At 38.8% G+C, this 26,725-nt stretch overlaps 1 protein-coding gene across 16 annotated transcripts in view; it reads right to left on the bottom strand.

Moving 5' to 3' along the window:
* Positions 1-26,725, bottom strand: part of Map7 (microtubule associated protein 7) — a 172,273-nt gene that overhangs the window by 57,128 nt on the left and 88,420 nt on the right. For all 16 annotated transcript variants that reach the window (XM_078019066.1, XM_078019069.1, XM_021729438.3 and 13 more), the window contains exon 2: positions 4,418-4,516. In XM_078019066.1, the coding sequence (XP_077875192.1) occupies positions 4,418-4,516 (99 nt within the window). The remainder of the gene's footprint in view (positions 1-4,417; positions 4,517-26,725) is intronic.

Raw genomic sequence — 26,725 nt, 5'->3', positions numbered from 1 at the left:
AAAAAAATACAAAGGCCTGGAGATGTAGCTGTGGCATCCCGTGCCTTGGCTCAATCCTCAGTATCAAAAAATAAGAAATAATTAAGAAAAACATGCAAGCCCTCACCTACCCACACCAATACTGAGAGCCATAACAAGACCTGGGTCTCCTGCAGTAATGAGGCAGCTCCTGATTATGCAATGTAATGCTTCCCATTTAAGTGCCTTTGAAATGTATAATCAATGATTAAGTAAGCACCTCTGGTTTTAATCCCTGGTCCAAAAGTACAACCAGCTTGTAACCCCAGAAATTAGGAGGCTGAAGTAGGATTGCAAGTTCAACTGGCTAAACCCTGTCCCCAAATAAAAAAGGCTGGGAATATCATTAACACCTGTGACAGATACAAATGGGAGGTGGAGGCGGGCAGAGGCTGGTCTCTTGTTCACTGCTGCATTCCCAATGCCTAGGCCTGTGCCTGGCAAAAAGAAGAGACTCAATAAGCATTTATTGAGTGAATGACCGAATGACCACAGCCAGCCTTCACGGAGGATATTAAGCTTCCATTAACCTGGATCGATGAGGCAATGCAACTACAAAAAGACTTTTGAAACTCTAAACATTAGAGATTAAAATTTCAGTTTTAATAACTAAAAACTGACAAAAGTTGTCCTTAAAGATAGGTTTTCAAAAAGGAAAAATTACAATTGAAGAATTTCAAGTAAATAGTAAACTTTCTATAATACATTGCCTTTTTTCTTGTTTCCATTCCCACTTAATTTTCCCTGAAGATGAAATCAAGGTACACAAAATAATTTACCATTATGTATATTCCACATGGAATCTCAATCGTTAGCATAAAATTAAGTTACTGATTCTCAGAAGAAAGAAGGGCTTAAAAGAAACAGGATTTTGGGCTGGGAACATAGCTCAGTTGGTAGAATGCTTGCCTCTTATGCACAAGGCCCTGGGTTCAATTCCCAGCACCATAAAAATAAGTATATAAGTGAATAAATAAAATAAAGGTTTGCTGTCCATCTACAACTACAAAAAGAATTTAAAAAAAAAAAAAAGAAACAGGATTTTGGTATAAGTAAAGTTGCAGTTGCAGTCTCCTCCTGTCTTTGATGATATGCAGAAACCCTGACTGTTCTGTACAAACCTAAAGTAAGGTCACTCTTCTGAAGACTTACTCCCAAGGTCAGAGAAACCAGTTCATGCTGGCAGTCCTTTTCAGGATTCACTAGACCCTGACTCAGAACTGATAACTACTGTTTATATGATAAATAACTTGTTAGTGTTGCACATTTTACAAAGCACCTTCACATATATGTTATCATTTTATTAGTCCCAACAATCCTGTGACTTAGGTCTCACATCTATTTATTTAGTGAGGCCCTAAGTAACTCAGTAAGACCCTGTCTCAAAAAATACAAAGGAGCCCACACAGTGGCACACTCCTATAATCCCAGTAGCTCGGGAAGCTGAGACAGGAGTTCAACTGGCCAGCCTCAGCAACTACAAGGTGCTAAGCAACTCAGAGAGATCCTGTCTCTAAATAAAATACAAAATAGGACTGAGGCTATGACTCAAATGAGAGAGAGAAAAAAGAGATGACTAGTGATATGGCTTAAACCAGACCCTAACTCAGTCCTACGCCTTCTACACTGCACCACAGCTACAGTCCTGAGAAGGGCGTGATGGGGTAGTCACAGCAGGACTGGGAGATCCCAAGCACACCTTCCCCTGTGAAGGAAGTTATTTACAAATAAGGGAGAATGAAGTTTAAGTGGCTCTTTTAGAGACCTAAGGTAGAGGGATAGGGATTAAAAGAAACTTTTAATGAATCTGAATTTCATCTTTTCTCAGGTGTATAAAAAATGTAATTTTCTCTTCTAATTAGAGAAAATTGATAATTTGGAGGTAGCTGATGGAGTATGAAGAACCATCCCTACTTCAGGACTAGCAGAAATGGACACATTTATACTCCTCAGACTGTCTCTTCCAGTCTGGGTTCAAGTACTCAGGACTAAGTGAAGCTGGGAGCAATAGTTCTTCTTGGATAACGTGAGACAGCCTGTGCTCATACTTATAAAATGCCATGCAGGACTTTCATGACGTGGTTCAAATGGAAAACATTCACAGTTTAAATGTGGATAGATGCTTTCTACATCAGAGATGCTCTAGAAGAGAGATCAACAGTAGAGGAATGGGTTCCAAGTATCAGAGTTAAAGGAGGGAAAGAAATTTAGCTGAAATATACTTGGTTAAGAAAGAAATCATTTAGTTAGGATGTTTAAATCTAGTAGTTAGTGCAATATTCAAAATCTCCCAAAATATTATACTTTTTTTTTCATTTAAAAAATGCCCTAGAGAATGAAAACCAAAAACCTTGATTTATTCATCTATCTTCCTATGTAATTGCAGTGCAAACTCAAGGCTTTTTGCTTACTAGCTAAACACTCTACTACTGAGCTACATATCCAGTCCTTTTCATTTTTATTTTGAGGTAGGGTTACAATAAGTTGCCCAGGCTTGCCTTGAACTTGTGATCTTCCTGTCTCAGCTCCCAAGTAACTGGGATTACAGGTGTGTGCCATTGTGCTTGACAACAAACTGTGATACTCTGACCTTTGTCCTTGCTAGTCTCTGTGCACACCTCTCATCACACTGGCAGTTCACATACTGGTTTACTCCCCCAGACTGTCAACTAGAGGGTAAGGATTGTGCCTTTTAACAAAATAACCCTGGTAAACTCATGATGTCAACACTAGATGAATAAATGAGTTAGCAGGATATATAGGTACTGACTACACAGTAAAGAATGCCACAAGTTAGAAGCAGTGGTGGATGGGGAGAACCTGAGAGCTACAATTTAGCTGTGTTCAATTCTCATTGTTAAATAATGAGGTTTTTGTGCTAAAGAACTTCTTCTAGTAGGATTCTCACCTGGGTATAAGGAATAAAATCTGCTAGAATAAGTTCTACAGGGCCATGTTGTTTGTGCATACAGTACCTCTCAGACTCCCAGGCACAGAAGAATCTGCTCAGTAAAAACGAAATAGCAGCCAGGGTTAAGTGAGTAGATGGATTAATAAGTGAATGAATGAGAGCCAAGCTGACTAAAGGGGGAAATCTCAGCCTGTGAATCAGAACTCTGCTGACAATGCACATCCTTTCCTGCTAATAACTGCTCAAGCAACCCTTGCAACAACAATTGTTACTGTCTTTCTTATAAATGACAGGCCAGCTGTCATTTATAATAGTAAATTCTAATTTACTATTCTTGGGTGATTTACTGATTTAGGTCTGGTTGTACACACGTGTAATTCTACCTATTCAGGAGTCTAAAGCCAGCCTGGGCAACTGAGAAAGGTCTTGTCTCAAAACAAAGAAAAGAAAAAAGGCTGGGGACTAGTTCAGTGGTAGAGTGCCCCTAGTTCCAATGCTGCCCTCCCCAAAAGCAAGCAAACAAACAAAAAGACAAGCCTGGTTTATCTATTCTGTTCAAGATGATTTCCTCATTGGAGGGGGAAAAAAAATCCCAAAGTACAAAGGAGAATGTTTTCTGTGAGACTAGACCTTATTATAAATATCTTTATTCTAATTTACTATTCTTGGGTGATTTATTGTTCTTTGGCCTTGAATAAAGTAGGATTCCAAAAACATCAAGTGATCTTCAGTTTGCTGTACCATTCTGTAATATCTGAGTGCCATAATGCATGTTCATCCCTACTAAGAATCTGCCATAAGCTGCTCTGTCTATTCAACTGTATTTGTTTACAGACTGCTTCTTTGTATCACCGAGTGGAACAGATCATGAATCACAGGCTATTAAAAATGAAATTACCATGTAGGTGTGCAAGCTTTGTAGGGAACAAAAACATAATTCTATGTGAGCTTTACTACATGAAGATTTCTTTAAGTGGTTCTTTTTTTTTTTTAAGTCACAAAAGAGATATGCAATAATGCTGGGGGAAAAATTGTGTTGTATACACCATTTCAAACAGAACAGTAAAATTATTACCTCTTAACACTACTTGGCAGTAAACAAATGCATCCACATACATCATTTCAATGACTTGTCAAAATGATTCTGTGAGGAAAGCAGGCCGTGAAGCTGAATCTCCATTTTAAAGAGAGAAAACCTTTATATCCTGCTAACTCGTTTATTCATCTAGTGTTGGCTTCATGAGTTTACTAGGGTTATTTTGTTAAAAGGCACAATGCCCACCCTCTAGCTGACAACGGGGGAGTAAACTAGCAAATAATCTGTGAGAGGCCTTCAGATTTCAACTCACAAATCTCCATGAGTGTGTTTGGGTGGCAGGACTGGAAACCAGCTCTCTTAAACTCTAGTTTGGTTTATAATTCCTCAGCATGCCTCTAAGGCTTTTGAAATAACCTACATTTTCCCAAAGTAAATGCAATGCGACGTACCTGGTTTATTTCCTGAGTGAATGCTATTTTGTCCTGAAGCTGTAGAGGAGGGGCGGGTGGGAGCATTCTTCTTATCTTGCGCTTTACTGCCATCAGGAGCTATAAAAGGAGACAAGAGAGACAAGATATATTTAGTTTCTTGAAATTTATTCAGAAATATTTACCCAGTCAACACTTTTGTATCAGGTAAGAGAATAGACTCAGGAAATGAAAAAAATGAAGCACTTACAACTCCCACCCTCACGTAGGGAAGGATATGTCCAAAAGTCAATGATCTCAGCTCATGTGTCACTTAGGGGTCCACAAAGAGCTCTTATTCTGGCTGTCCAATTCACACATCAAGCAGCCATGAGGAAGCACCACTGGACACTAAGGTCTTTGATCTCAGGTCTTATAAAGTCCATACATTAGGAGTTTTAAAATTCCAACCAGTAGAGATAATTCAATAGGATTTTGGAAAAGTTTCCAATCAAGTACAACAAGGACTATTATTATTTATGTATTTATTTGTGGTGCTGGGGATTGAACCCAGGGCGCCTTGGGCATGCTGCTAGGCAAGCCCTCTACTACTGAGCTTCACCCCCAGCTCAACAAGATTATTAAAAAGGGGAAGTTTAAAGTTGTCCCCACGTGTATCATTTGATTTAATATACTTTCAAAGAATGCTTGCTTCTGCCTGAAAAATCATGTCAACACCAAGCCCTTGATTTTTCCTGCCTCCACAAACTGCTCCAAGTGCAGCATCCCCCTCAACTAAGGCTTCTTCATTCTTCCACCTGATCAGGCTCAAAGCCTTGGGGTCATCTCTGGTTTATCTTTTTACTTCCTACATTCAATCCACTAGTAGATTCTTTAAACTCTACCTTAGAAAGCATCTGACCACCCACCTTTTGCATCATCTCTTCTCAAATGTCTGCAGTAATCTTTTTGGGTGCCGGGGAAGTCAGGGAGCTGGTACTAGGGATTGAACCCAGGGTTATTTTACCAGTGAGCTGCATCCCTAGCCCTTTTTATTTTTTTTGAGGGAAGATCTCTCTAAATTGCTAGGACTGGCCTTGAATTTGCAATCCTCCTGCCTCAGCCTACTGAGTTGCTAAGGCATGCACCACCTGGCACAGATGCAATATCCTCTTATCAGGTGTATCTGATCCTGCCCTGAACCCCTTCAGTTAAAGATCCCATTTAAAATATGCCATGCTGTTCCTTTGCTCCAAATTCTCCAATATCTCCCAGAATAAAATCCAAGGTCTCTACTTGGCATGAAAGGTACATGTATGGCTTGACCTTTACCTTTAATCACTTTTCCTATTACTCTGCTAGACTTGAATTTGCAGTCTATCTCAAGACTTAGCACATACCCCAAAGGCTCTTCTTCCAGGTAACAACACAAATCTCTCCTTCACTTTCTTTGCATCTCTGCTCAATTGGGATAATAGAGTTCTATTTAAAAACGGCACCCCATCACCCATCTCTCCTTACCTGTAGCCCTTTCCCACTGACATATTACATATTTCTGACTTCCTCACTCAGCTAACAGCAGCACTGGATATATTACCTGGAAAACTGGGATCCAAATTTTTGAAGTTGAAAGTGTATCATAATAATTATGTTTCAGAAAGACTAATGATAAAAATGGATCCCAAGATGTACTTTAAAAATCTACAGGTGAACTATAGAGACCCATTCTTTGCCCTCTAAACAAGGTAAATACTGAATTTTTATGGCTGTATTTCTATTACATATAGTATTTATGGCATGGAAAACCACAGACTAAATCGTATCTTACAAAACTGTTCTAACTGCCAGTTTCAAACAATTTCTTTGTTTCAAATAACAGCTTTCACCACAATGTTGATTACTGGCTTAAGTTTCATATGCTTGAGCTCTTTTACCTTATTTGCAGGGATGAGTATGTAAAGATTCAGTAGAGAACAGGCAGACAGCAAATCAAAACTTCAACCACAAAAGGCCTCAGCCAGTGGTTTCTAATATGACTTTGCCACGCGTAAGGAAATTTTGCCTGGCAATTTACCCCAGGGAAAGGATCACTCACACTGGTGCTGAGGGAAGGGGACAAACAAGACAAGTATGAGTGGACACTGACCCAGGAAGGGAAGCAGAAGGCCGGACTGCTCTGAAATTCCTTAATGTACGCCCTCAGCCCACTCGCCAAAATCATGTGGTGAGCAGTCACCACGGAGAGGTCTGGAAGCAATGATCGGTTTGTCTTGACCTTCAGTCTCAACTTCAGAAGCACCCCCAAAAGACCAAAACAGTATGGTGGAAACCTTGTTGCTCACTGGGATACAGCAAGTTCTCCTCTTATTTTATTTATTTGTTTTTAGTACTAGGGATTAAACTCAGGGGCACTTAACCCACTGAGTGAAATCCCCAGCCTTTTTAAAATATTTTATTTAGAGATAGGCTCTCACTAAGTTGTTTAGGACTTGCTAAATTGCTGAAGCTGGCTTTGAACTCTCAAACCTCCTGCCTCAGCCTCCAGAGAGCCACTAGGATTACAGGCATGTGCCACTATGTCCAGTCTTCCCTTATTTTAAAAGCTAATCTTTCAAACATTCATAAAGAAGTAAAAACTTAAACAGAAGGTAGAGTGCCACAGGGATTTGGAAGGAGTAGATTCTAATTTTGTTTTATCACCACTACCAGTGCACAGAAAGTAAAGCCTTAATTACCCAAGCTGTTCAGAAATATTCTATGTATTATTCTTAGGAAACTTAAAGATAATAGGCACCATTGGTTTAGAATACAGTTAAAATGTTTTCATGTCTGTCATGCCTGGATGAGTTAGACATTATTTCATCTTTATCTGGTGAATGGACTCTCTAGTTCCCCAAGTCCTGACAACAAACATCAACACTAACTGAATATCATGCAACAATTGGACCATGAAGGACATGAGCAAGACCCCAAAACATGTTCCGTATCAATTCACTTTTCTGAATAAGCCATGATAAAAAGCTTTCCTTTGACTGTAATTTGCTTTATTATGCTGCAATTCATGTCAAAAAGTAAGTTAATTAAACTGGAGGCTTGGTTACTTGAATCTGTCTATCTCTGACTTTCGTTGCATGAACTCTAGTTGTGCATAGAGGTCTACCTGCACTCTTCATTACCATCTGGAAGTCGGGAATTCATTTCTATCCAGGAGACCCTTGGAGTCACACTCATCACAAAACAAATTTAAAATCCATCTGAAAAAATGTCTATGTTCATGTAAAACTGACATGTTAAATGTAGTAAAATACAAAAAAGTTTTAAAGATTCTCAACTTGTTTAGCTCAAGATTACATAGTACTAGTTTCTAATCATTCAGTTGGACACTGTGTCATGGTAAGAGCCCAAGACACAGGGAAACCTGGGTTCAGATCTTGCACTTTTTTCTTACTTGATGAGTGACCAGAAAGTCTCTTCCCCCAACTTCCATGCTCTTCCAGAGTCCTGGGCATTCCACACTCAATCGGTGCCTGTTGGCTGTTAATAAGGCTCTGTCCCTTGTGAACTGTGAATCCTCAGTACGTCACTAAATAAAGTAAGTCTTAATTTCCCTATCTGTAAAAGGGGAAACCAGTTTTTGAGTTCTGGAAATGAAATGCGATAATGTACAGAAGGGCAGCGCACAGTCTGGCCTACAGCAAGGTTCAGTAAAGCATAGAGAGTATCTTTGGCTCTTGCCTATTCCCTACACACGTAGGAAACTGGGTTTCTATTTCATCAGAGCTTTGTGGGAAAGCAAATCTAGGGTAACTTGGGGAGCAAGTGACCAACGTAGGATGAAGGTCTGGGTGAGGCACTGGTTTCAGCTCAGCTACCACAAGAAGAGGAATGACTGTATCCCCTGGGGCCTCAGGTATGATTTTTTTAGGGCTTGCCCTGGCTCAGGAAGTGGTAATAAGCACTCTTTCTGCAGTTTGGAGAGATGATTGTTTTCTACGATGCAATGTCCTTTACTGAAAGTAAAATAAAAATGAGCCTTAAAGAAAAAAAAAACCCTCAAATGTGATGACAGAAAAATAAAATCTCCACAGAGTAATTTTTAAAGACAAAATACAAAAAACTTCACTACTGAAGAACACAATGAATACAGGAATTTATTCGTTTTCAGATTCCCAAAATTAAAAAATTTGGAAATCTTAGGTAATTAGCAGATAGGACTAGCAGATAGCTATATCTATCATGTTTAGATTTAAAAACACTACTTCATGTAATTTGGGTGACTTTCCAATATTATTTAAATCTCTTCTTTCATTTAAAAAAAAAAGAAAACTAATTGAGCCGCATACTATTGTGTTCAGTAAGTCTTTGCTAGCCTTATGAAATCTTTATTGATCTTCCTCCTCGCTTGAAAGCTTTATTCCATTAGTGACACATCTGAGGTTGTGGGAATAAAGACAAGAGGAAGGATCTAGACGGGCGCCCTTGTGGTCTGGGACTCTGTCTCTCTGATGCACTCTATTAAAAAAAAAAAAAAAAAAAGAGAGAGGCAGCAGGCACTAGGAGCGTCGTCTAGTAAGACTGCTACATAGCTCCAGTAAATGCCTCTCCTTCCACATCCTGTACAATTTATTACATTCCTTACAATATCTTCCCAAAGATCCTGGAGTTCTCACTGCTTTATTCCTACTTTTGAACATGTGATCCTATTGAAGAGTCTTCTCTGAACTGCTTCCAGTCACTGAGCCAACAAATGATCTATGCCTTTAGTAAAATGCCTGCTCTGAGACGTGACTACAGCATAGGACCATCCTGAGCTTATGCTTTACTGACAAGTGAACTTGACACCCATAAGGATAATGTATTTCAGTTACTATTTTTAATAAAACATGAAATGTAGACTGGGAAGCAACAAAAGTTTAGAACTGAATTCCCATCTCTGTCTGAGCATTTCTCTGTTGCTCCTTGATTTGGATTTTGTGGACTTAATAGCTTTGTGAAGGCAGCTTTGGGAAGGGAACCTAGAACACAGGATCAGAGGTTGAACTGCATGAAATCACTTTTTGTAGTTAAAAAAAGGTTAAATATTAGCAATTTTGTTTAGTTAATTTAATAATTTGTTTGTACAGAAAAGGTTAACACAGCAGGCCTGACATTGCCATCTTTACATTTATATATTCATATATATCCACTTCTTGTATTTATTCAATGTTATTTGAATAAATATCCAATGTTATATGTGAAATTTGTGCTAGAATAATAAGCAAACAGGTAATTTCATAACTCTTAATGAGTTTTGCTTTATTCCACACAATTGAGAGCTGCTTCTTAGCTAAATTTCTTATAATCAGTCACTGTAGCACATGCCTGTAATCCCAATGACCTGTGTGGCTGAGGCAGGAGAATGATAACTTTGAGGGCAGCCTAGGCCACTTAGTGAGAACTTGTCTCAAAATAAAAAGAACTGGGAATGTAGCTCAGTTGGTAAAGGGCCCTTGAGTTAGTACCCTCCCCACATAGTCATTATTATCTTTATCATTATTATTTTTATTTTGGTAGGGGATTGAATCCGGGGGCCCTTTATTACTAAGCCACATCTCCAGCCTTTTAAAATTTTTTTTTCATTTTGAGATAGGATCTCGTTAAGCTGCCAAGGCTGGCCTAGAATTTGTGATCCTCCTGCTTCAGCCTCTGTAGTCCCTGGGGTTGATAGCTTCTCATAACTATTTATAAACTTGTGTAGGCATAATCAGAACTTATGGGAGTTAGCATCAGACAAACCAGGATTTTATTTCCCACGTTTCCTCAGTTTTCCTCCTGCTTGCATTTATTCTGACCCTATTCAACAGGACACCACTGTTTGGTACTAGAAATTCTACTATAGGCTAGGTAGCAGTATCTGAAATGCTTGGGACCAGAAGCAATTCAGATTTTGGATAGTTTCAGGTTTGGGAACATGTGCATATACATAACAATATTTAGGGATGGTCCTTAAGTCTAAACATGAAATTCATTTGTTTCATATATACAACTTATACATCTAGCCTTGAAGTAATTTTATTTGATATTTTCAGTGTGCCTGCAATTTACACCCCACCACATGAGATCAGGTTTGGAATTTTCTACTTATTTCATTTATGTCAATGCTTAAAAAGTTTAGGATTTTGGAGCATTATGGATTTTTAGACTAAGGATGCCAAACCTGTATTGAATGAATAATGTATCTATCTCCTTCTCTCACATCTGTTCCTTTGTCCTGTAATTCTAGGTAACACTGTGTTTTGGAGCTTTTGATTCACCTGGTGATCTCTCTTCTCTTTGAATGGTTACCTCCTATCATGAGGCAAAGTACTATCTCTGGGTCAGTCACTTTTAAGTCTGTGTTTATACATATGTTTTTCCAACATAGGTCCAACCTAACCTCTAGGGAATATATGCTGGTGTATCTCTGTTATGGTTTAAAACTCTTTCAAAATCTGAACTGTCAACATCAGCCAACCCCTGATGCTGGTCTCTTTTCTGCTATCAATGGAACTATCTTTTTTTCCAACAGACATTTCCAATAACCCACCACAAGCCAGCTACTGGGCTGTGTGCACTGAGAACACAGGAACACAGCATTCACTTTCAAGATGGAGAAGTTAATGTAAAAGCTACAGCCCACCAATCAATTTTTGAAAAATCAGTAAGTCAGGGTGGTTTAATAACCAAATAAATGCTGCCCATAGTGCTTTAGGGACTCTGAGGTGGGAAAAGGTGTGTTGGGGGCACTTTACCTAGTGATGGGCAGCATCACGGTGTAAAGATTTTGAAGACTGGAGAGAATCTGGAAAAGTAAAGAGGAAAGTGGAAAACTCTCTGTGTTGGGGCATGTGTGAGCAAAATTACCAAGGCCAAAAAACATAAGAGGTAATTAGGGAACTAGTCAGAATAGCAGGTTTAGGAAAAAAGGTAGTTGAAAATATGATGAAAGAAGCAGGCTAAGGTCAATGCTTCCCCAAATTGCAAGACTTTGGGATTTATCATGAGGCACTGCATAGCACTGATCAGTTGTCACATGGAAGAAAATTCCAGTTGTGAACTGCTTTAGCTTCAGTGGATTCTGTATAAGTGAACCTAGAAGGCTAACAAGCCTGGCAATGCATTTAAAAAGGTTATCATCTACTGGGCACCACAGTAGGCCTGTAATCCAACTACTTAGGATGCTGGAGCAGGAGGAGGATAAGTTCCAAGCCAGCCTGGGCAACTGAGGAGGACTCTGTCTCAAAATAAAAATAGAAAGGACTGGGGATGTGGCTCAGTGGTAAAGTACCCAGGGTTCAAACCCCAGTACCAAAAAGGAAGGGAGGAAGAGGGAGGAGGGAGAAGGAGGAAGAGGAGGAAAAAGATGAGAAGGAGTGGAAGGAAGAAAATGAGGAGGAGGAGGCATATCCACTCCATGTCCAAAAAGAGAAAATATTTCATGTTATTCTAGGATGGTTTTAACATTGTGCAAGGCTCGAAGTTAAATGGCTATATTTACAACTACAAAATATAGAAAGGTCTGCCCAATATCACTGTCCAAATGCAGAGAATATTGCCTGCATTGTGTGGTGAGAAACAGGTAGACAACACAGCCCTGCCGACAGCATCTGAAAGGCCATGAGGAGGCACTTCAGTGGGAAAGGTTTGTAAGCCCAACCTTTGCTGAAGCAATTAATTAAAACTGTTTTGATGATTTGTCCAAGAAACATCCAATTTAGCTGAATATGAGGAAAAGCACATGTTCTATACATTTTGTGGGAACTGTGGAGAATCACCTACTAAGCCTATGTACTACTGAAAGCAGCTTCTGGATTCACACTACAAACTCCTTCAGACACATTTAGCTAACAGGAATAAACATTACACATTTAAAATTCAATCAAAAAAGGCTTTCATCTAATAAATAAAGGAAAACCTTCTTTCAGCCAGATGGCCACCCATAGAAATGCCATATTTTCCACCTGTGTTGGTATAAAGCAGATTAAAAGGCAGCCTTTTCATCTCCATTAGGTGGCTTTCTCTCCCAGGGCTCATCGTGAATCACAACTAGCTACTATACAAATTATCACTGCCCCACAGCAGGAGAAATGTTTATGATGGAGCCAAGTACAGGGCAAAGTACAAAAGGGGTGGAAAGTCTAACCATATGAAAGTTTTCCAGTTGTCCTGAGAAATTCCAAATCACAGACTCTAGTTACCCCTCTAAATTTCAACAGCTGAATGCAGAGTGTGTAAAATTAGATCCAATTCAATTAAATGCAATGTGTAATTAGAAGAAACCATTAAAGTAACTTGGAAAAATAATTAAAACTCAATTATACTTTGCTTCTTAATTAAAGTAACCAAATGAAAGAGGTTGTCTTTAACAGGATAACAACTTATTTCAAGAAAAACTAAAATGGCCAATGTCTGCCTCACTCCCCCAACTACTGGGGCTTGAATCCAGGAGCATTCTGCGTCTTAGCTACATCTCCACTCCCACACTTCTGTTTGAAACAGGATCCTACTAAGTTGCTGAGGCCGGCCTTGAATTTGCCATCCTCCTGCCTCAAGTTTTTTGGGTCATTGTGATTACAGGCAGCAATATGACCGTATTTTACAAAATTATTAGCACTGGCCACAACATAGAAGAGCTTCCATACTTATGTGTAAAATAAAGTGACCAAAGTAGAAATGTCCAGTTCAAAGACACAATTCTAAATAGTGGATTCAGTTTACGATAACCACTTTACAAAGAAATGTGGATGTTATTTTAATTGTAAGATCATTAATTGGCTAAGTTTAATCATTGAAATAAATACACATATGCTCTGCTACAAAATATCAGTAATAAATCCTCTTCTATAGAAAATAGTAAAATATCTTAAATTTCTTATGTACACTTTGCATAATTCAGTAAGAATTAGTGGTACATGGGGATGTGGCCCAGCAGTAGAGTGCTTGCTTAGCATAGACAAAGTTCTGGGTTCAATCCCCAGCACCACCAAAAAATTAAAATAAAAATAGAAGGAAAAACAAAACCTGCAAAACATTCTTGACAAAATTAGTGGTAAGTACTGAAAGGTGAAGTTCATTCCAATTCATTTCAGGTAGCCACTGAACATTTAACTTAAAGGCTTAAAATTATGGGCCAACCATAGTGTCCTATACCACAGTCATTTCTACATTTGTGACCTTATTCTTTTTCTTCCTCATATGGATCACCAGCCTCTATATGTCTTCAACCATTTGCATATGATCTTATTTTCTTTTTTAGCGTAGTTTTAGGTTCACAGCCCAATTGGCCAGAAAGCACAGAAAGTGCATATACCTGGCATGCCTCCATACCCTTAGCCTTCCTGGCTATCATTTGTTAAAACTAATGAACTTATACATCATTATCAATCAAAGTCCTTAGAAGTTTTCACTAGGGTTCATTCTTGGTGGTCTATTTTGCATTAGTTTTTACAAATACATAATGACATGTATCTATTATTATAGTAATATTCAAATCCCACCCACCTACTATTCAGCTCAAGTCTCTCATGACATCTTTTCTAGCTATTCCTATCCTGTCACATTGCCTTCTGACTTTTACTACACTCCAGTTTGCTCCAGTTTGACTTGATTTCCTCATATACTTTTCAGCACCGTATCTCCAAAAGTTCTAAATACTGATAGGTCTCATGCAAGGCAAGACCCCCCCCCCCAAAAAAAAAAAAGAGTTCTAGAGAAAAAAAAATTGGGGAAATGCTTGATACCATATTTTTTCCTAGAAATTCTCCCTGCAAGTCTATACAGGGAAGGTTCTGTGTCACGGCATGATGGTTAACCAATAAACCTCCACGCTCTGATGCTTCCTTTCTGATAGAAACCTGTTTGGTCATGGGACATACTTCTGACCAACAAATAGAGAATGGAGGTTGGTAGGTGGGGTTTGTGGAACTGCTGACTCAGGTGGCATGAACCTGATGGTTCTTCCCTCTTCTTTTCTTCCTGCGCTGAACAAGGATGTGATACAACTTAAGGGGGAGGATCCATCTGGTAACCAGAAGGTTATCATGAAGCCAAAGGAAAAACAGAGAGGCCTGGTCCTGACACCTTTATCCTGCTGGACAAGTACCAGCCAGCTGTTCACTTCTGTCTTGCCTATAGTTAATATAAAAGAAAACTTTTATTTAAATTGTTGTTTGGGGGACTTTGTATCCACAGTTAGGAATAATCCTGGATTGATTCAGAGTTCCCACTGACTACAGAATGAAGTCCAAGCACCTTGGCCTTCCAAATGTCTTCTAAAGCGTGGCCCCAGTGCACCCATTTAGCTTTAGCTTTCTCTACTCCCTGGCAAAGAATTCTTTCCACTCATCACCAGTTGGGAAAGGAGGCTCCCACCACGCTTGGGAGGTGGTGACATTCAGAAAAATTGGAGCAGGTGGGACAGTGTGTGAGGACTGGGCTAGTACAGGCTATGGAGGAACACATGTAAACTAGAAGGCAAAAACAAAGCATGCAAAACTAGGTTCTGGCTTGATAAAAACATTTCCCATGCTGAGTCTTGGACTATAGCCCTTTGTTCAAGGTCTTCACAAGCAGGCTTGAAATACTGTGGGGTTCTCTACATATTCGGCACCTCCTTCATCTGGTTTATCAAGACCCCTACATCTTCTATTTTCATCCAGAAGTCAGAAAACAAAATAGATGGTGCCTTATCAACTTAAAGCAACCAGCTTCAGTTTTGATAATAGCAGGTGGAATAAAATCAGGAGAAAAACAGAAGAGAAAGGCACCATGTCAAGGTTTGAATGATGTCTGTGATAGGAATCAGTGCCACAGGAATCTGCACACCTCAGAAGCCAGCAGATTGACACAACGAATGTGAAGGGTTCCCAGAGCAAACCAGTCATCTAAGATAGCTCTTGATAATGCCCAGGCTGCAATTCTCCTCTGATTCAACTGGCTAATATCTTAAGGCCCTATGAATGATTATTTATGAGCTTCAACTCACAGGGAGGTTTAGTTAACTTCCCTATCAGCAATTCTATAAATAAGTCTATAATACCAGAAAAGTATTAATTGCACTCTTTTTTGTTTGCATAGCCTGTGAAAGGCCTTGGGTTTGAGTCTGAGACCTGCAAATAAATAAATTAATTAATTAATAATAAACAAAACCACTATTATAGTCTTGTAAATACATATAAGGTAAGGATCATGGGTGATCATATTTCGGAATTAGTTGAGACAGGAAGTTCATTTGATAAATAATTGTACTTAGCCATTTAGATTTTTTAAAAAATTTTGTCTTAGAAACAGTCATAACCCATGGTCCTCACCTACTACTTCTGGATTAGCTATTTACCTTCCTTAGGCAAGATTTTCTAGCAGGCTGAATTTGTCTTTACAACAAACATTTGGTAGCAAAATTATAATAACTGCTGATGTCTGACAAAATCTCTTATTTTTCTTGTTTAAAAGATGACTTTTAGGACTGGGGCTCAGCAGTAGCCTGGCATGTGTGAGGCACTGGGTTCCACTCTCGGCATAACATATAAATAAATAAATAAAAGTCTATCAACAACTTAAAAACTATTAAAATAAATAAATAAATAAACAAATAAATAAAAGATGACTTTTAAAAATCATATGAAGATACTATGGACAAGTACAGCAGTACCTCAAAGCCTTCTCTGGAGGAGAAGAAGCCCTGCCAGGAACGACTAATGCCAATCTCATTAGTGTGACTGGTGCTTCACATAAGGAAAACCTTCTTGTTCTATAAGTCACCATGTTGATTTTAGAAGACCTTAACTGTGAAAAATGACATCTCACCAATGCATGAACATTGACCTTAAGAGAGTCAAACTGACACGACCACATCAAATGTGATTGTCCAGGTATTTGCCCTACATAACCAGTTTTAGACGAGATTTTTTGCTGCATTAGTATCCACCCTTACTATTGAACATCGGGACATGAAGGTATGATTCCACTGCACACAGGGTAAATAAATACAAATGACATTTATGTATCTTCTTCCTTAGTAGAGCATATTTATTTTTCCCCTTTCTCCAAAAAAAAAAAAAAAAAAAAAAAAAAGTTTATTGTTTTGCTAGCAAAGGAAAAACACAGGGGACTTCTGCCCAGAGGCTGTGATTCTGCCCATTAGTAGGAACGGAACTTTTTAAAGAAGGATTCAAAGGCTATATTCCATGTGTTCTCTGTTGGAGTTACAAGGAATTCACTTATGAATTTGGGAAATAGTCATTTCTGAGATCTTCCTCTACCCCAAGATCTGATATTACTTTGTTCCTAGAGGGGTATGTACTCAGGGAGAGATAATTCTGCCTAAAATGAGGAAGAAAGGTAATCCTGTTTCCCTTGAGATTAGGAAGGAGCAGGGAGAGAGGAAGAGAAAAAAGCATGTCCATTTTAAAAAATAAGTTGCAGTGGCAGAGCAGCAAGGGCTATATTCAAAGCATAAAGTGGACCACTGTTACATTTCCCCATGGTCCATTTCTACATTCTATTTCTATGGAAAAATGGGTGACAAAATCTCCAAGAGACTTCCTGCTGAAAGAGAGCAAAGGTGGGGGAAACAACCCAAAGTCCTTTTTCTTCTATCAGGTGGGGTGTGGACAGTGGAGGGTATTCAGCATCAGAGCAGTTCAAAGGTCCACAGTGGCAGATGGCAGGTGACTAGACAAGGCATACCTAGGGCAGGGATCATGCTAAGACAACAATTAACAAATTAACAATTAGTAGCAAAGCTTACTTTTTTGGTAAACAATTAGCACAAAAGCAATTAGTATTTCAGCCAGTCTCGGAAAACCATGATGAGGTAACTCGTAATCATAACAGTGAAAAAAAAAGATTGAATGTATCAATGTAGGAGGTTAGGAAGATTTGTACTTCTATGAGATCAAGCTCAAGTTAACTCAAGACAAACTTGGGACTCTTGAGTCCTTTGTGATCATTAGTATTATGAGGCACTCCCACACAAGAACCCTTCCTTTATATCTCCAGCTTTACTCACTTTTGGTAGGGCTAATACAAGTGTACATCTTAAGCTACATAAAACAAAACAAACAACAACCACAACATTGTTTTTCCTTTTAAATGTCCATGTAGAACGTGCTTAGGCTATACTCTCCTGCCAAGTGTTTAAGACCAAGTTGGTCAAAACTGACCTTGTTCCTATCTACTCATCTTCCTACTTCCTATCTAGTCAGCTGAGATTCCTTAGAGCTCACTCTTGGGGACATGTGCAAAGCCTCTTGGCTCCCTAGCTTTCCTCTACCAGTGGTGCCATCTGCCAATTTGGGTTAGGGTCCTCTTGGAAGCATCAGGAACATTGCCCTCTTCAATGGCCCTTCAGTAGAGCAGATTTCTTAATCATCCATCTTATACATGTACTGGGCTAGACTTGGTGAGTTACAGAGGTAACTTCTGTAACTCTCTTAGATACCTGAAATTTTGCTTACATGTCTGGTAGAATACTAATTCTATTACAAAGAAAAATATTTTGCAACAACATATATTGTTGTGAGAATCATTACTACCCAGGGTGGTAATAACACAGAAGATACATTCTGTTACCTTCAGTCTCAGCAAAGAACTGGTTCCCATCCCCTTTCCTCCCTCCACTCACTGTCCCATGCTGTGGTCTTGATGGAGATGCTCCCACTCACCACCACAGTGGGACTTCCCAGGCCATCCTCCCTTGACTCCTAGGTAACTTCACTGGGCAAGCTCTGCAGCCCACTCAGGAGAGATCATTAGCAATGAGTGGACAGGACTTCTCCACCTCAGTCCCTGAGCCCGCGGCCCACTCCAGCACACGCCCAGGTATGGTCCTAAGAACTTAGCTGGCTGACTTTTGCTGTGCAGCACAATTCTTGCCCTGGCGTACAGCCAACAGCATCTCTGTTAGCAGTCCTCCAAACCCACTGCTACTTAAAACAATACTGGCACTGTAGATGCTCAGGTTATAAAAATACCAATATTGATCCAACTTGTATCAACCTGAGGTCACTTGGCTAAGATTGCATGAAAATGATGCTTCATTTAAATTTTTAGGGATACAGATAAAATTCAGTTATTTTAGAGGGTCCTGCAATGAAAGATCAGATGGCAAAACATTTCAGTTTCTGTTATTTAGAAATTATCATAAACCATCTTAAAAGTTTGTCAGTTCTCATATTGCAAAAAAAAAAATCTCCGGCCATTTTTATGAAACAACTTTAACAAAATGTTTAGGCCGAGTATAACAGCTACTTTAATACTATCTGATGTTCAAACTATTGATTACAAGTCCTTGTATTTTGAGTTTGGATGACAGACCTATTTTTAGAGTACTTAAAACCATGCTTCAAATTCTAATTAGAAACACACAATTTAGTGTGTGCTGTTTCTAAATGCTCATTCAACCCTCAACTAAAAAATCTACTAGTCTAATTTCTTACACGGTATCAGATTAACTTAATAAGGAAAGAAAAGTTGCCTGAGGCAAAGCTAACAAGGGACTCCTCAGCACCAAACCACTACTAGAAAAACTCCTAACTAACACTGTAAAACAGGAGAAGCACAGACTCCTCATTATAAAATCCAGGATTTACAAGTGTATTAAGATAGCACAACTATGACTGAGAGCCACTATTCAAGCCTCATGCAGTGTGACAGGCACTGTGCAAGAAGCTTCACATGTTGCATCTAACTCCTACAGACACCTTGCTCTTACAAGGCTGGCAACTGGCATCTATGTGTGACACTGAAAACACAGAAGCAGTGAGTAAAAGTCACCAGAAAGGCTTCAAAATCTAAGTTGGTTTGATCCTAGAATTTGTGTGGCTTTCATTCAATATACATGTATATATTTATTTATTTACTGGCACTAGGAATTAAGACCAGGGGCACTGACCACTGAGCTACATCCCCAGTACTTCTTACTTTTTATTTTCAGCTAAGGTCTCACTATATTGCCCTGGATGGCCTCAAACTTGAGATCCTCCTGTCTCAGTCTCCTGAGTTGCTGGGATTACAGGCACTCACCATTGCACCCACCAATTGTGTTATTCTTGAGAAAAAGGTGAGACACAGTGGCTTGTTGGACCACCTGGGGCTAAGAGACATACATGTGTGGTCCAGGGGCCTCAGAGAGGAGAGGATTTTATTTGTTTTTCATTTGTTGGTTTTCTGATGCAAGAAAGCAACTGGAGGGCATGAGCTTCTGAAGACCAGTCCTGGCCCCAGAAAGGACTTTCCTCACTGATTTGTAGATAGTACACACACAGTCAGTCAGTTTTACTGTTTCACAGTATTGCACAATCTTATGAATACACAATAAAATCACAGTTTTAATGAGAAATCAAGGTTTCAATTTCCACAGACTGTAGAATCAGAAGCAAATCCTTCATGAAGGAAAATTACAGAAAATCCATTTGGGATAGAACTGTATTTCTCTTCATTTTCTCACCTCTCTTCACCCTCACCCTTAGCTTAATTAAATGATATAAGGTGAAGAAAGAACAATAAACAATACTCATAGCAACCCAATAATAGACATAAAATAAATGTTTTCATCACTTTTCTGCCAAAATTCAGGCCATAGAGTAAAGCCACTCGAAAACTGCATCATCACACAACTCAGTCTTAAATCAAATTAACTGTATTTTATCCAAGTGAGACATTAATTTTAAGTTCAGCTGCACTGCTGATAGATTAATACTTGAAAATATCTATGTGATGACTAAGATCCCCTGGATCTCACGAATCTACACAATCCTTTCCCACTTTTCACAATGAAACACAACCACTTTCAGACCCTCATTTCTTTGTATTCCACTAAATTCATTGGGTTGTCATGAAGTAATTGTGATTTTCTTGATCAGGATTAAGGTAGCATTATGTTAATAACTGAGTAGACACTAACACACATGCACATGCCCCTTAACAGGATAGGCCTGGAAATAAAAGGAATCTTGGACGACAGTAGCAAAACTACAGTTGTAGAGTCTCAAGAGCTGACAGACACTGAAGGGGTGTGGCCAGCTGAGCGGTCAGCTTCATCTCTCACTCCTGCTAGTCAGTAACCTTGGGCTCATGGCTCCTCTACTAGCATTGATTCAGCTTAAACTCAGTTTCTTATGATGGGTCCTGGTCACGTGAGGAAATTCAGGCCCACCAGCTAGAGCAGGAGGGGGAAGATCAAAGCTTGATTTCCATGCTGGCCTCTAAGAACTCTTGTGTGGTCACAGACAAATACAATAGGTGGGAGGTGTGAGCGGGACAGCTATATATGTAATTACTCAGCAAATTATGGAATGAGCAGGCTCTGTTCCAGGCCCACTACCAAGATAACGCTCTGAGGGTAAAGTCTCCCAAGGGGGTGGACATAGATGTGAATAATTCAAATGTAGCATGCTAAGGACCGTGATAGAGATAAGACCAAGATTCTGTGGGAGACAGGGAAGGGTAAAGGGGGATTTCTGTCTGACCCTAACGAATAAGTAGGTGTTATAGGGGGGCCCTTCTGCCCAGGGAGATCGTGCCAGAAACAAAAGCAGGAAGGAGTCTATCCTGTGAGGTACAGGGGAAAAAAGGGCAAAGATTCACAGCCTTCGATCACCCTGACTAGAAAACCTTTCAACCTCTTTTATGAAGGAAGGATTATGACACTTTTCTTTTCCCCTAAAAACTTTTTTTTGTTAAAAATACAGAATATTATCTCTCACTGTTGCAAAGAAGAATTTATACATTTCATCTATTACATATTTATTGTTTCTCAATTTTAAAATGTGAAAAAAAAAAACTTCAGTTTTTATGGTAAAGAAAGAATTAAAACACAAGAATTATGATGAGCAGAGGATATAGGTCCAAAAACACAAAACTATTACATGTAGGAGAAAAACCCAGAATGGAGATAAACTTTTCTTTTTTTCTTTTCTTTCTTTTTTCTTTTTTTTTGGCATGGGGTGGGGAGGTACTGGGGATTGAACCCAGAGGGGGGCTCTAACACTGAGTTACATCCCCATACCTTTTTATTTTTTAATTGAAAAAGGGCATCAATGAGTTGCTAAGGCTGTTCTCAAAGTTGCAATCCTCCTGCCTCAGTCTCCCAAGTCACTGGGACTTCAGAAGTTTATTTTATTAATTTTTTTTTAAGAGCCAGGTGTGTGGCGCATATCTGTAATCCCAGTGACTTGGGAGGCTGAGGAAGGAGGATCCCAAGTTTGAGGACTGTCTGGGCAACTTAGTGAGACTCTCATAAAGTAAAATGAAATAAAATAAAATTTAAAAACCCTCAAATTATAAAGAATATTTTAAATAAAATTAAAAATTAAAAATAAATTAATATAAATAAAATAAAATAAATGGTTGGTTAGGGATGTAGCTCAGTGGTTCAGTACTTGCCTAGCATATGTGAGGTCCTGGGGTTCAATCCCCAGGACTAAAACAAAAATTTTGATTTTAAAAACCCAGCAAGGAGTAGAAACTTATACACTCTTTTAGTTGGGAAGAAGGAGAGTGGGGAGATAGGTGACTTAGGGAGAATAAATGATCTCGAGGAAAGATGGTCCTCAGGCAGAACTGGTGACCATCTGTGACAGAGTTTGTCCAGTAGTCTCATCAAAAGACTGCTGGTCTCCTGCACTGTGATAACCTTGTGGTTGATCTTCCCTAGGTGAAGAAACTCTCTGCAGGCCACCAGGACAGCTGAGTTCCTCTGGGAGGATCTGACCCCAGGTAGATGAGGGAAGTTCGGAGAAAGCTGTCCCCCAGGTGTCTGCTCTCAGTTTAAGTCATTAGTAAACCATGACATTAAACCAGTGACATGTTTTAGAGTAGCATTTCCTGAACTCTTCACCATCAAACCAGATTTTATGCCATCCTACTACAGTTTTGATAAATGTCCTCAGTAAGGCCTTGTGCTAAGGCCCTGTGACTCAGCCTGTAGTGTTGGTGGGAGGTACTGGAACCTCTGTGAGGTGGGACCTAGTAAGACAAAGTTAGGTCACTGAGGGCATGCCCTTCAAGGGGATATTGGGATTCTGGTCCCTTTGTCTTGTTTTTTCACTTCCTGGATGCCATGAGGTGAGCAGTTTCGTCTGCCAGATCCCAAAGCAATTGGGTCTACTGACCAGAGGGCAAAACCTCATAAAGTATTAGCCAAAATAAACCTTTTCTCTTAGGTATTTTGTCACAGTAACAGAATGTTGAATAACACACATTCATTCTACCTACAGTTCTATACTTTGTTGCAAAAACCTAATATAGTATTTTTATTTTAGGAATTGATTTAAAGCAGGGAATACTGATGAAATAAAATAATTATAGAAATAGTTCAATACTTCTCTCTTTAGATTAATGAAGTTTTCATAATTGTTGAATTTTTCATAATTGCTTCCTTAGCATGTCTAATGGTTTTGCATTTTTAAAAATTATTATTATTTTATTATTAAGTTTTGCTGTTTCAGCATATAGGTGGCTAGCCTTCCTTCCACACCGTTGCATTATGAGTACCTCTACAAATGTCAGGAAAGCCATTAGTTCCTTAAGCTGAAGACCTGTGCATATAACTTCAGAATGTGTTATAGTCCCCAGGGACTGATAGTTAAGAACTGTCAATCACCAGCCAATGCAAAAGGTACTTTGAGTGGTTCTAGTTTCAAACTATAACCTTACTAATTTCTTGCCATAACTTTCTGAATCAAACTAAAGTTTTTTTTTAAGTGAAACTTAAAATAATTCTTATAGAACAATCTGTCAAAGCACTTCTATTTAAAGCAGTGTTTCTCATTTGAAGCTTTATAAGAAAATCACCCATGTAGGCTTTAATGCAGTGATGTCTAGGTTCCACTGGGACCTGATGATCTGAAATCCCCAGGGATGGTTTAGCTGTGTAATTTTAACTGGTTCCCTAGAGGATTCTGATGTACATCAGAATTAGAACCATAGAATGTAAATCAGGATTCATCTCCCATGTGAGTAAGTGATTTTTCACTGCTTGGTGCAAAAATAAATAAATAAATAACAACAATAACAACAACAACAAAAAACAAGCCTGTGTATCCTGGTTTAAGAGCAATGAGTGGGTATCAGCCTTGCCCAAGACCAGCAGCCTCTAAACTAGAGTACACATACTCCTACATGTACCCAAAGGCTTTCCACAAAAGGATTTCAACCTTTTTGGTATTCTGGACTTCTCTGGCAATCAGGGAAAGCCAGGTTGGATTCCTTCTCAGGATACTTTTAGATGCATAAATCAAAACAGCATTTCAAAGAAAATATAACTATCCTTTTTTATTGTACTTAAAATGTAAACAAGATATTAAAACATTTATATTAAATGATAAATTTTCAGGTATGTTTAATAACTGCTACGATTTCAAAGTAGTGATCAGTTTAGCCGCCCTTGGGATAGGCGAAACAACTGCAGTGCAATAAAAGACACTTGACATCTGCTGGTGCAAACACTACCAGAGCTTCACTGCTCACATTTGTAATTAAAGGAATTGCTCAATTTGCAGGGGGAAGTTAGTGAGAAAAAGATATAATTTTTTCTACATTCAAATTAACAAACCCTAAATTAAGAACCTCTAAGGGAGGCTGTGCAGGGAGGGTTTTTAGGCAGTCCATTTCAGATTCTTTTCAGAACAAAAAACCTTCTACATTTCACTTTACATCTCTTTTCCTCCTTTCAAAAAATAAAGGCACATCTCTCACACATTCTGAATATTACCTGGTTTGTATAAAAACCTCTGAAGTGCCACCAAAGCAAGGGAAGAGGATGCACTTGAGAGGCAGTAGACAGTGCAGGAGCAAGACCTCGTATGCAACTGACCAAGTCCTGCTTTGCCTATCTCAGTGCATCATTGTCACAGGGTATAAAAAAACAAAAAACAAAACAAAACAAAACCAACTAAAGCCAAACTGTTTGTATTCTTAAATTGTAAGAATTGATTAGGATTTTACATTTTCCCCCAAAATGATTGGCTTAAATTTAGAGCTTCAAGGTTTCAGTGAAGGTACTTAAAAGCATGCACACACCATGCTATTTTTCTTAAATTATACCTTTGGAAACTATTTTAAATAAATAATGTTAGATTTCACTTTCTTATTCTGTATTGGAGTACATGGTTTTTACTTTTTTCTAATTTTTTTATTTTGATAAAATACACATAAAATGGTTAAATGATAAATACGTTATGCACACAGTTCAGTCTAGAGGTATTAAATATATTTACAGTGTTCTGCAACCTTCATCTCCTTATATCTCCATAACTTTTCATCTTGTAAAAAACTGAAGGTCTATACCCATTAAGTAATAATGGCCCATTCCCTCACCCTAGAACCCTGCAATCACCATTCTACTTTCTATCCCTATGATTCTGACTTCTCTAAGTGTTAGTCAGCTTCTCTTAACTACAACAGAATACCTGAGATAATTCACTCATAAAGGGAAGAGGTTTTTTTGTCTAATGACTCTAGAATTTCTAGTCCAGGATCAGGAGGGCTCAGTGTCATGGATGCAGACAGAGCAAAATTGCTTACATCTTGAGCTAGAAAGCAAGAAGAAGGAAAACTGGGGGTCCCATAGTCCCCTTCAGGGGCTTGCCCCAATGAACTAAGGACCTCCCACTAGATCCCATCTGCTAAAGATTCTAACATTTCCCAGTTCTACCATCTCCCTTGGTACCCTTGGGACCAAGCCTTCAGCAATGTGGACCTTGAAGAACACTGCTCAGTTCAAATGATTAAGCATCTCACATAAGTGGCATTATATAGCATTTGTTTTTGCTTGTGAATGGATTATTTCATTTTGCATAATGTGCTCATAGTTCATCCATGCTGTAGCATGTCAGGATTTCCTTCCCTTTTAAGACTGAACAATAGTAAACTGTATGTATGTAGTTTTACAAATTTCCTCTAAGGATATGAAAGCAAAAAATAATATGAAGGCCCAACATTTCTATGAGCTTCTTTCATCAGACACACCTGCAGTATTTGTTAAAAATGTAGGTTCCTATGTCCCACCTTAGACCAATAGAATGTGACTCTTTAAGTGTGTGGGGCCTGGGAATTTTTATTTTTAAGCATGTAGCACAGTTGAATCTCATATACACCAAAGTTTAGAACCACTGCACTATCTGCTACTTTAGGCCCTACTATTTTGTGGGAAAACTACAGTAGGACAGAGTTTTGAATTACATTTTTTTTTTTGGAACTGAATTTATCCTTTGACCCTTTATACAGCCATTTACACACTCAACACAGGCTGTGGATGCTTGTTCAGAATTTGTATGATAACTGACTAGAGTCGATGTCAATAGAAGCTACCCCTTTATTTTCAGTATAATGAAAATACTTAATTTTCAGTATAATAATTTCTTTAACACATTTCTTAAAATTTAGTAGCATTTTTCTAAACAAGCCCATCCCAGAACAGAAAGACAAGTATTCTCTCTTGAAAGAAACCACGGCCCCTACCGCACAATCTAATAACATATTTAAACAACAGCCCTGCTACCTAATATTGCCACACAGGAGGACTAAATCTCAAGGCATCTGGCATTCTGTAAGCATCTTACTAAGATTTTTTTTTTTTTAATTCCAAGGCTAAAATTTTATTAATCTCACTAGAGCTTCAATTTGGAGCATTTCATGCATAAGAGTTCAGCAAATGGTTCATTTTAAAATCATTCCTGAGGAAGAAGTGTGGCCCTGCTCCTCTGTGGTAGTGAGGTATGCAGACTTGGGCTCTTTCTTTCTTCCTTCCTTCTTTTCTTCCCCTCCCCCTCCCCCAGCCCCACCCCACTCTCTTTCTTTTTTTTTTTTTTAAATGAAGAGACAGAGTTTTGCTGTGTTGCTCAGGCTGGTCTCAAATGATCCTCCAGCTTCAGCCTCCTAAGTAGCTGGGACTACAGGTGTGTACCATCTCATCCAGCTTTCAATCCAGTTTTGGTGTTTTAATCTCATTTCTACACTGAATAACATTCAAGGTTGAAAAAACTACACACACACACACCCCTTTCTGGGTATAAACATGTTCTCCCTTACATAATAAGCAATCTGTTAAGTTGTATATTTTACTTCTATGCAAAGTGACTGGACTGCATTGTGTGTGAAACTGGGGGCCATTCTGATCACTTTGTCATGATATAACAGCAAGAATCTTGACCAGGGTTTCATCTAAAACATGAGACTCTCTCCCATAAAATATGTGGCTGTCTCCTCTGGTGGATGCTGAGGTCATCAATTGAACAGTACATAGAAATCGCTTTCACAGTTAGTACTGGGAGTAATTGTATTTCTTCCAATTAACTGATTTTTTTCTTTTCAGAGAAGCAAGCTGGACAT

The sequence above is a fragment of the Ictidomys tridecemlineatus genome, chromosome 8 (assembly GCF_052094955.1).
Source record: "Ictidomys tridecemlineatus isolate mIctTri1 chromosome 8, mIctTri1.hap1, whole genome shotgun sequence".
NCBI classification, from domain to species: domain Eukaryota; kingdom Metazoa; phylum Chordata; class Mammalia; order Rodentia; family Sciuridae; genus Ictidomys; species Ictidomys tridecemlineatus.
The sequence above is the reverse complement of the archived record's forward strand: the minus strand, read 5'-3'. Positions and strand labels throughout refer to the sequence as shown.